The sequence below is a fragment of the Suncus etruscus genome, chromosome 19, assembly GCF_024139225.1.
Source record: "Suncus etruscus isolate mSunEtr1 chromosome 19, mSunEtr1.pri.cur, whole genome shotgun sequence".
NCBI lineage: Eukaryota > Metazoa > Chordata > Mammalia > Eulipotyphla > Soricidae > Suncus > Suncus etruscus.
The window spans coordinates 27,606,826-27,617,854 of record NC_064866.1 but is presented as its reverse complement, the minus strand read 5'-3'; the positions used below and the strand labels follow the sequence as shown (position 1 = coordinate 27,617,854).

At 44.5% G+C, this 11,029-nt stretch overlaps 1 protein-coding gene and 1 non-coding gene across 3 annotated transcripts; both read right to left on the bottom strand.

Moving 5' to 3' along the window:
- Positions 1-872: 872 nt before the first annotated feature.
- LOC125997837 (small Cajal body-specific RNA 2) lies at positions 873-1,288 on the bottom strand. The gene has a single exon (XR_007491843.1). It is a non-coding gene; the product is annotated as a small Cajal body-specific RNA 2 (non-coding RNA).
- A 4,795-nt stretch (positions 1,289-6,083) lies between these two features.
- On the bottom strand, positions 6,084-11,029 carry TMEM167B (transmembrane protein 167B). Of its 2 annotated transcripts, none has more exons than XM_049765833.1 (3): positions 10,904-11,029; positions 8,205-8,406; positions 6,084-6,434 (listed from the first exon to the last, which is right to left on the bottom strand). In XM_049765833.1, the coding sequence occupies exons 1-3, from the start codon at positions 10,911-10,913 to the stop codon at positions 6,263-6,265; spliced, it is 384 nt and encodes a 127-aa protein (XP_049621790.1). In that variant the 5' UTR covers positions 10,914-11,029; the 3' UTR covers positions 6,084-6,262. The 2 variants fall into 2 exon arrangements, with proteins under 2 accessions (XP_049621790.1, XP_049621789.1); XM_049765832.1 differs by having other exon boundaries at positions 8,275-8,406; positions 10,904-11,027.

Here is an 11,029-nt window from a genome sequence, read left to right as displayed (position 1 = left end):
GCCGGGATTCGAACTACCGTCCATCCTGGATGGGCTGCATGCAAGGCAGACGACCTACCGCCCTACCCCCGGCCCTCCCCAGATTTTTTTCTAAAGTTCCTGGGATTTAACTCAGAAACCCACTCAAATGGAGCAGGAAACTAACCCGGGGACTCACATGTAATGCACACTGCCAAAGAACTATGTTCTCAGCCTAAATCCCAATTAGGTTTGGAGAGCATCCACACTGTTGAATAAATACTGAACAGCAAAAGAAATTATTACAATGTGTGCAGTACAGCTTTTAGACCTACCTAGTCGGGGTAGTTCCACAAAGTCTTAACTATCAGGGGGAGACATAACACTATGGCAGGGCCTTTAAGGCCTTGCATGCAGCCTACCCAGGATAGACCTGGGTTCAATTCCTGGCATCCCATATGGTCCACCGAGCTTGCCAGGAGCGATTTCTGAGTGCAGAGCCAGGAGTAATCCCTGAGCACCTCGGATGTGACCCCCCCCCCCAAAAAAAAAAACCAATCAATCAATAATCTGCTTTAAAAAAAAAAAAAAAAAAGCTTGAGAGTCCAGAGAGATAGCACAGCGGTAGGACGTTTGCCTTGCATGCAGAAGGACGGTGGTTCGAATCCAGGCATCCCATAGGGTCCCCCCAGTGCCTGCCAGGAGCTGATTTCCGAGTGCAGAGCCAGGAGGAACCCCTGAGCACCTTGGGGTCAGTCAATCAATCAACTGCATTTTTTTTTAAAGAACTAGAAAGAAAAGGAAAGGGGAATAAAGAATGATGAGGACCCCTTCACCCCAAGTGGGAGTCCCCAATTTTTCTTTCCCCCTCTTCTTGGCCCAAGTCCTTGGGGGGGGGGGAGGGCTGTCCAGGCTCAGATCAGAATCGCCTTTGATAAATCAGCGACCCGGGGGGCGAACCTCCGGGCCTCGTCTATCTGATCAATTCATCACATCCGAGCACCGGACCCCTCGGAACCGACTCTGGGCCGGGACCGAACTAGGGCCTCAGGTGGTGACGCCACCGCCTCCAGGAAGGCCTCACTGCACAGGGCCCAACAGGCGGGCTTCGCAGGAGGGAGGTTTTTCTCATCTCGGGTCGAACCGGCGGGGCTAAGGGTTGGGGTTCGACCCGATCAAATAAGATCAAGGTGTAGGCGGGGAAGGGGCGCAGGGGTGGGCGCACACACTCGCCTTGCACACTCACTCACTCACACTCACGCTCGCACACTCATCACCAACCACACCCCAGGCCGCACTGCCCCGCCGGGCGGAAGTCCCGCCCCCTTTTAAAGCCTGCGCGCCCGCCCCGCGGAGGATTCTGGGAAGAAACCATAGAGTGTGAGTTCTCCAACCATAGAGTGTAAATCCTCCAGCCGTAGAATATAAATCCTTCAGCCAGTGTAAATTCTCCAACCATAGAGTGAGTTCTCCAGCCATAGAGTGTAAGTTTTTTCCATCCATAGAGTGTGAGTCCTCCAACAGAGAGCGCCCCCTTAAGGCTGGGAGAAAGGAAACTCGAAAGCCCACAGGCAGGTGGGATCAAGTTCTTCAAGTTCAAAGGTTAAGGCCAGAGGTTGGAGAGATATAGCATGGAGGTAGGAGTTTGCCTTGAATGCACAAGGACGGTGGTTCGAATCCCAGCATCCCGTATGGTCCCCCTGAGCCTGCCAAGAAGGATTTCTGAGTGTAGAGCCTGGAGTAATCCCTGAGGGCTGCTGGGTGTGACCCAAAAAACAAATTAAAAATAAAAATAAAAAAATAAATAAGGTTAAAATCCCTTAGTACAGAGCCAAGAACTATCTCTGAGTATCACCAGGTGTAGGTGCTCTGAGCACAAAAGCAAAACAAAAAGCAAAAATAAAAGGTTAAGTCCAGATGGTGTCTTTATGCCAGTAAGTATTTAATAAAATAAAAAAGTATTTAATCCTTTTCATGTTCAAGCTAATAAAAACATGTTCAAGAAGTCTGAAACATATCATGTGAAAGCAGATACTTTGAGAGATGATCATTTTAGACATGGACAGTCTTAGCATTCCATTAAGATAGAATTTTGTCCATCACAAGGGGATTTTAAAAATGAATGAAGGCAGGGGCAGGCATGGAGGCGATAGAGGTAAGGTGTCTGCCTTGCCAGCGCTAGCCTTGGACAGACCGCGATTCGTTCCCCCGGCATCCCATATGGTCCCTCAAGCCAGGTAGGGACTTCTGAGCGCATAGCCAGTAGTAACCCCTGAGCATCACCAGGTGTGGCCCAAAAACCAAAAACCAAAAAAAAAAAAAAAAAAAACAACCTTGAAGCAAACCAGAAAATAATACCTTTTCATGTACAAGCTAATAAAAAAAATGTTCAAGAACTCTGAAACATATAGTGTGAAAGCAGGTAGGTACTTTGAGAGATGATCCGTAGTAGTTAGACATGGACAATCTTAGCATTCCATTTAAATAGAATTTTTTCCATCAAAAGGGAATTTTAAAAACTAATGAAGGCCAAATGTGTAACTTAGAAGCAAACCAGAAAATAATAATAACACCACCAAAAAACTAAAAAAAAGAGAAAGAAAATAGTAATAATAATGCTTCCTGTGTTGGAGAACATGTTATTAATAAAAAAAAAGTGAGGGTAAACAGTGGGGGGAAAAAAAAGAAGTATTAATCCAGGAGCTGGAGAAATAGCACAGCGATATGGCATTATTAGCCTTGCACACAGCCAACCTGGGGACAGACTCAGATTCGATTCCCAGCATCCCATATGGTCCCCTGAGCTTGGCAGGAGTGATTTCTAAGCACAAAGCTAGGAGTAACCCCTGAGCATGGCTGGGTATGGCCCAAAACCTATCAATTAATAAAAAAGTTGCTTTAAAAAGAAGTATTAATCTAATTTTTTTCTTTTTTCATTTTTTGGCCTTTGGGCCATATCCGGTGTTGCTCAGGGATCACTCCAGGCTCTCTATATAGGAATTATTCTTGACATGCTCAGGGCAAGCTCCCTACCCACCATTGTACTATTGCTCTAAACCCCTACCTAGTTCTTCTTTAACCTTCTATACCAGTTCTAGGCACTGATATATAAGATAATTCTGTCTCTGGAGTATCTTCAGGGGTCTCAAACTCAATTTACCTGGGGGCCGCAGGAGGCAAAATTGGGGTGATCCTTGAGTGCAAAGTCAGTAGTAAGTCTTGAACATTGGGGGGTGTGACCCAAACAACTAAAACAAAACAAAAGATTCCTCTAGAGCAGGGCCACAAAATGTTGTACGGAGGGCCGCGAGTTTGAGACCCCTGTTATGAATGCACATACACCGACTTCTCCAAAAGGTAGCTATTGTGATCATCATAAAATATGAATGGGGTTCACTAACAGGAATAATGTTATATGGAGATAGAACCTAGAGAACACTGAAGAAGTTCAACAAATTCAGCATATGACCAACAAAATGGACAATGATAAGGAAAATTTCTTTTTTATTTTCAAGGATTTGTGCAGACAATGAGTAATAAAAAATTGTATTTAAACTATAAAACACTTCATTCTACCCTGGCAGTCAGGGTATGTTGATGCCAATTTGAATCTGAGGCAATATTGCTGTCCCATTCCCATCCCCCTAGAAGTTTTCCCCAAAGAAAAAACCTCCTATTCGTTCAGCCAAAAATATGTGACACATCAAAGTAATGAGTTAAACTGGTTATCTGTTTACATAAAGTCAGGAAATTAATCTAAGCATGTTTCCTGCTGTAAATTACCTTTACCCTGTGTACTTTTTTGGTATAATTTGGAAAGAAAACGTCTCAAAATTTAACAATCCAAGAATTTAAGCCACGATAACCCAACCCAAAAGGTTTATAGAAGTTGGTTGTACACTTAGAACTGTAAAATGGTGTCAATTTAAAATATGAAACAGACTGAATGATGTAAGCTCTATTAGAAAATGAACGTCTTTAAAGCTAAAATATAAAAAGTGCAAAACATGTTGAACCTATATTTGGGGGGGTGCCATTTCTTTGGTCACCAGATCCCAAACTTACGCCCAAAAGGTATAATCATTCTTTCCTACCTGACTCGACTTCCTTTCTCTCATGTGAAAAATCCTTAGAAACAACCATGGAAACCATAGTGAATCATGGAAACTTTACCCTGTTATCAATATTTTGAGTCAACACCCACCGCCAGATTATCACACATGCGATGTTTACTTGGTGCCTTTCTAGACTACTTGAAAACCGAAAGGCACTCCACTGCCTACATCAGAATCTAAACTTCTGAGCAATTTTGTTCTTTAAGAGTAAGACAAAAGACAGTTTACTGCCACCTAGGTACAGACCACAACCAATGGTCCATCGTATAGTTCCACTCTAATGGACAGTTCGATTGGCCTATCCATGTCTATGCTTGCTTTTTATAATAATCTAATTTGAAACCATTCTAGGTTTGGTAAATTTGGTAAAAAATAATTAGGTTTTGTAAATATAACCACCTTTGACAAATATAAGGAGTAAAAAATGTAGAAGTCGTCCCTTCCAAAGTGAGCTTTTCAGGAGCTATAGTCCATTGACAACTCCTAAAATCTCAATTGCAAACCTCTAAATCTCCTCTATCGCTTCATTTATGGATTTTATGTCCTGTGCAATCATGCCTATGAATACTAGCGACTTCTCTTGCTGATTCTAACTTTTCATGTTCTTAAAACAAATAGAATTTCCAACAATTAAGATGATAATAAGTAATTATCATCTGAAGAAAACTAAGAGTTGGCCTAGGACTCGGACAGATAGTACAGGGGTTAGATGCCTGCCCTGCATGCAGCTAGCCCAGTTCTATTTACCAGCACTGCATCTGCTCAGTCCCCTCATCACCATCAGGAGTGATATCTGAGCCATATCAAAGCCATATCAAAGCCAGCAGTAGTCCCTGTGCACTGGCAGTGTGGCCCTGATGCCCCCTCCTCAAAAAAAAAAAAAAATTTAGAAAAACAAGTAATCAACTAAAAATTTCCATAACAAACATAAACAAAGATTAAGTTCGTATCTTGAGGCCAGAGCAATAGCACAGCAGGTAGGGCGTTTCCCTTGCAGGCAGCCTACCCGGGATTGATACCCGATACTTGGCATCCCATATGGTTCCCAGAGCCTGCCAGGAGTAATTTCTAGGTGCAGAGCCAGGAGTAAGCCCTGAGCACCACTACCAGGTGTGGCCTAAAGCCAAAAAAAAAGTTTGTATCTTGAGGGGGCCAGAGTGATAGCACAGCGGTAGGGCATTTGCCTTGCTAACAACCCAGGAAGGACCCGGGACGGCATTTCCTGTGCCTGCCAGGAGCGATTTCTGAGCATGGAATATATCTTTTGTATCTTGAATAACAGGACAAAACTTCCATCTTACAATAATCCTTATACTAGATGAATTGACTAGTATATGAATTAATATACTAGATATATTTATTTCTCCTACCCTAAAAGCAAATATATTAGACAATTATTTTTCAATACTTTCTCTTTCCCCTAGTGGTTACATTTTGAACTGAGTAACAGTATCCAGAACTCAGTAATTTAGGAGATATAGAAAACTTTAGGAAAATAGTAGACTCATTTTACACGTATTGTTTCATTGAAGTCATCTTTTCAGGGATACTGATGAGCCTTGTTTTTCGTGTCTTAAAATTCTCCTCTCTGGTTTCATTACAAAAAAAAGAGAATTTCCAGTCTTACACGGGCCCAGATTCTCTTAGCAAAACTCTCAGGCTACCAGCACACGGCAGAAACATTATCATCTGTTCCCTTTTGGCAGCGAGAATCATGCCTCTTATGTTCCTAGGTAGGCATATGAAAGATACAGTTCCAAAGCAAGAAAATTTCTTGACATTTGTCTAACTTCTGTTTTTCACCCAGCACCCCTAGGTCCGAATGTGCCAAATTCAAATCAAACAAAAACTAAGAGGAAGAAGTCATCCTAAAAATTCTTTCCAAACGTTAAACACATCTATATCCTTTTCTAATAAGCCTCGGTTTGCAAATATTCTGAAGGAAAGTTGAAAAAAAATTAGGTGATAGGTTTTTAAGCAGAAAATATATACTCTTATCACTGGAGGATATAACTTTTCTGGACATTTTATGATCTCTACCAAGGTCCAATTGACACACAGACCAAAGGAAGCTGGCTTTCTGGAATCCCTTGAAGCATAAATTAATTTTGTAATCACGAGGAGCTTTTCCCCACATATGTTAGGAGCAGGTGCTGTGGTGTCATCCTGGGGACTGTGAGGATGTCATCTCAACTCTTCTGGGCCAGGCCCCAGCTGCCGACTGGTTCTTCACGCTTGTCCCCTTGGCCGGAGGTTGATGAGATGAATATTCTGAAACTCATTTTATGAACAGGACATAAAAGGCCATTACAACACAAGCGATTGCCACAGCAGCATGCAGTCTGGTTCCAATCACAGCGGCTGCGAGGAAAAAGCAGAAAGAGCAATCATATTTCTTCCTTCAGAAATGTCTCAACTTTCAAAGTGATAGTTTAAAATTTCTAGTCACAGAGGCTAGAGAAATAACTCAAGAGGACTGAGTAAATGCTTTGCATGCTGATTGCAACTGTTGAACCCCCAGCACAACATGGTCCCTGAACACTGCTAGGAGCAGTCCCTAAGCACTGCAGAGTGTGGTCCAAACACCAAAAACTAAATAAAAGGGGGCCAAAGCAGTGGCACAAGTGGTAGGGCATTTGCCTTGCACGTGGCTGCCCTAGGATGGACCGCAGTTTAATCTCCGGACGTGCCATATGATCCCCCAAGCCAGGAGCAATTTCTGAGCACATAGCCAGGAGTAACTCCTGAGTATCATTGGGTATGACCCAAATACCAAAAGGAGGGGCAAAGTGATAGTACAGCAGGTAGGGCATTTGCCTTGCATGCTGACCTGGCTTAGATCCTTAGCATCCCATATGATTCCCAAAGCCTGCCATAAGTAATTTCTGAGTGCAGAACCAGGAGTAATTCCTGCCAGGTATGGCCCAAAAACCAAAAAATAAAATAAAATTTCTAGTCAGATGCAAGACCTAGCATGCAGTCAACCCAGATTGATCCCCAATACCCCATATGGCATCCAGGACTCAAGCAGCACCCTAAGGTTCACACACTACAAATCCTATGACCTTAGCACTGAGACATATACACAGGCTAGCTAAGAATCCTTGGGAATAGCCCTGGCTCACTCTAAGCATGATTGGAAGACCTCTCCTACCCCACCCACCCAAAAAAAAGAAACACCCAGGGGTTAGAGCAATAGCAAAGCCTGTAGGGCATTTGCCTTGCACTCAGCCAACCTGGGTTCAATCCCCAACGATCCATATAGTCCCTGAGCCTGCCAGGAGTCATTTCTGAGTGCAAGAGCTAGTCAGCAGCACAAAGCCAGGAGTAATCCCTGAGCACTGCTGGATGTGGCCCCAAAACAAAAACAAAACAAAACAAAAACACCCAAGAGGGCCAAAGCGGTGGCACAGCGTAAGGCGGTGGCACAGCGTAAGGCGTTTGCCTTGTATGTGGTTGACCTACGACAGACCGTGTTTCTACAACAGACCTCCAGTGTCCCATATGGTCCCCCAAGCCAGAAGTGATTTTTTTGTTTGTTTTTGTTGTTTTTTGGGTCACACCCAGCAGTGCTCAGGGGTTCCTCCAGGCTCTACGCTCAGAAGTCTCCCCTGGCAGGCTCGGGGGACCATATGGGATGCTGGGATTCAAACCACATCCTTCTGCATGAAAGGCAAACGCCTTACCTGCAAGCTATCTCTCCGGGCCCCAGGAGTGATTTCTGAGCACATAGCCAGGAGTAACACCTGAGCGTCACCGGGTGCGGCCCCCCAACCAAAAAAAGAGTGACCCCTGAGTATAAAGCCAGAAGTAAGCCCTGAATACTCCACTCCAGATGTGGCCCCAAAATACAACAAAACATATTCTTTTACTGCATGAAAAATACTAAAATGCAAAATAAAATACTTGGAACTGGAGCAATAGCATAGCAGGTAAGGCGATTGTCTTGTACACAGCTGACTCTTGTTCAATACCAGGCATCCCATATGGTCCCTGAACCTGCCAGGAGTAATTTCTAAACGAAGAGCCGTGTCACCAGATGTGACCCAAAAACCAAACAAAGAAACCCAAACAAACAAAAACCACTTATGTGTGAGTGAAGCCAAATATAATCCCTGCCTATCCCAGCACCCCCAACCACCACTTTGTACCTCCTCAGGCAAAGATGGAAATCTCCTGTCCTGTGCTGATATTATCTTACCTTTGTAAAACACACCCCAAACTCCCTTCTTTTCGGAGAGCAGCCAGGTTTTAAGACGAGGTACTTTCTTGAAGTAGGCACAGGTGCACACAAAGAGCAAACCAAACACCAGAATTCCATCCAAAGAGTACACTGTGAAAGAAAAGGAAACCTTTGGTGTTGAGTCTCCTGGGACAGATGGGCCCACAGGAAAATGCCAAGGAGAGAAGAGTGTGATACCAGCAAGATGATAACCTCGCCTGGTGTCAACCTTTGATAACAAGTAGCCAAAGAAAGCTCTGGCCTAACCTAGTTAAATGACTATGCGTGCAGATATCCCTGGTACCATAATTTCACCACACCTATAGACCTTTAGAACAATAATCCTAGGAAAAGTGCATGAAGTTAATAAAATAAACTTGAGGAATAGCTAGGGGTGGGAAATGGTTGAGAATCTTTGAAACTGATGCTGGTGAGCACAGCTTGCCTTGTATACTGTTGACTCGGGTTCAATCCCTGGTACCCCATAAGAGTGATCCCTGCCAGGAGTAATCCCTGAATGCTGCCAGATATGACCCCAAAACCAACAAAGATAAAAGATAAAGGTGGGCCAGGGAGATAGCTCAAAGGACCAGAGCAAATGCTCTACATGTGGGAATCAAAGGTTTGATCTCCAGCACTACATGATCTCTCGGTACTGCAGGTATTGATGTTCTAAGCACAGAGCAAGGACCTAAGGAGACTGTATATTGTTTAAAAACAAACAAAAAACATGAGGCTTTGATATATGAGAAAATTCTGGAAGAGGTTTCTATTTCTTACATATATAAACTATTTCTTGTAGATGTCAGCACAATAAATTACCTAACTGCAATGTTACTGACTGTACCCTAAAAGGGAAGAGGTTCTTATTTTCTAATTTAGAAGGCTTCTTCTTTAGGATGATGTTTCTTCTGGAACTGTGCTATCTTAACCTCACACCTCTGGCTGCTTGGGAAACTTAAAAGGATTGAAAAAGTATTTCAGGGGCCAGAGAGAGTGCACAGCGGTAGGGCGTTTGCCTTGCATGCAGCCGATCCAGGACAGACAATGGTTTGAATCCTGGCATCCCATATGGTCCCCGGTGTCTGCCAGGAGTGACTTCTGAGTGCAGAGTCAGGAGTAACCCCTGAGCACCGCCAGATATGACTACCCCCCAAAAAAAAAGGGGGTATTGATATAATCAAAATCTACAGGTTTTATAATCACCTGCCTCTTCCCTCCACTCAAAGTGCCTCACACCTACTTGTCACATAAAACAGAGTCAAGAGGGGCCAGAGTGATAGCACAGAGGTAGGGCATTTGTCTTGCACGCTGCCAATGCAGAACAGACTCTTGTTCGAACCTTGGCATCCCATATGGTCCCCCCGAGCCTGCCAGGAGCGATTTCTAAGCGCGGAGCATGGAGTAACCCCTGAGTGCCGCTGGGTTTGGCCAAAAAAAAAAAAAAAAAAAGTCCAGAAAATTAATACAGAAACTTCCTGGGTTTTTTGTCATTTTGTCTTTTGGTTTTGGGTCACATTCAGCTGTGCTCAGGGTTAAATTCTGACAGGGTTGGAGTACAAGGTGCCATATGGAATGTGTAGATACAAGTGGGTTAGTCGCAGGCAAAGGAAATGCCCTTCCCACTGTACTGTATCTTTAGTCCCCACAAACTATATATTATATTTTAACATGCTAGTTCCACCACCAATTCTGTTCCCAAGCTCCCAACCTCATAAGCTTTTGTAGACATTGCCAGAATTGTCAGGGTAAAAGCTTAATAATAAGTGCTAAACTGAATGGAAAAAGAACATCTTAAAAAATGTTTTCCTCTGCCCCTCAACTCACACTGCCTAAGAGGCCTTCTCTTCGTTTTCATTGCAAGACTGACAGTAAAAACCATAAAGACCTGGCTAGCTTCCTGCCATGGAATTCGGAAGCCATGCTCTAAAGTGTTTAATCAGGGCTGGAAAATTAGGTCAGAATCAGAATAGCAGGGGGATAATTCCTATTTACTTATTTACTTCTGGGTTTGTTCTGCCTCACCTGGCTCTGAGCTCAGGGATTGCTCCTGGAGGGATGAAGGATTGAAGGTGAAGTGGGGGGTAGGGAGGGTGGGATTCAAGTGAGGGGGACTGCCCTCCCCTTAGGCTTCCAGGGACCAGAAAGAAATTCTAAAAAGAGCAAAAGTACAGAGCTTGCAGTGCAAAGGGGCAGCAGAGAGCACTGTGGGCTGAGTCTTTTTTTAATTTTTTTTATTTTTTATGGAAAACCTCTCAGCCCTGGGTTCAAGTGGGGGGCTGCCCTCCCCATTAGGCTTCCGCAGCAGAGAGCACTATGGGCTGAGTCTATTTTATTTTTTGTTTTTTGGAAAACTTTCTTTCAGCCCTGGGTTCAAGGTGGTGCTGGGGGCGGGTGCTGCCTTCCCATTTAGGCTTCCAGGGGCCAGAAAGAGAATTCTAGAAAGATCCAAAGTACAGAGCAGGGAGAACCCTGAGGACTGGGGGTGTGTGCAAAGGGCCAGGGGTAGGCTGGGCTGGGAGTGGGGCGGGGAGAAGAGCCACGTCAATCCCAGCCATGACAAGGCCACATTTCCATCCCCATCCCTGCCTCCTGTCTCTCCTCTCACCGTTCGTCATGGCTGCTGGGCCCGGACCCGGGTCCGAGAGGGTCCGAGGTCCACTTGGGTCCAGGCGAGGGCGAGGGAGACCCAGCGGGGCCTCTTGACACTTCCCCGAGCCGTAGTGCGCATGCG

Coding starts and splice junctions, on each gene's coding strand:
- TMEM167B (XM_049765833.1), bottom strand. Junction 6,435..8,204: donor GTACAAAGTGGTGGTTGGGG/GTGCTGGGATAG, acceptor TTTTCCTCGCAG/CCGCTGTGATTGGAACCAGA.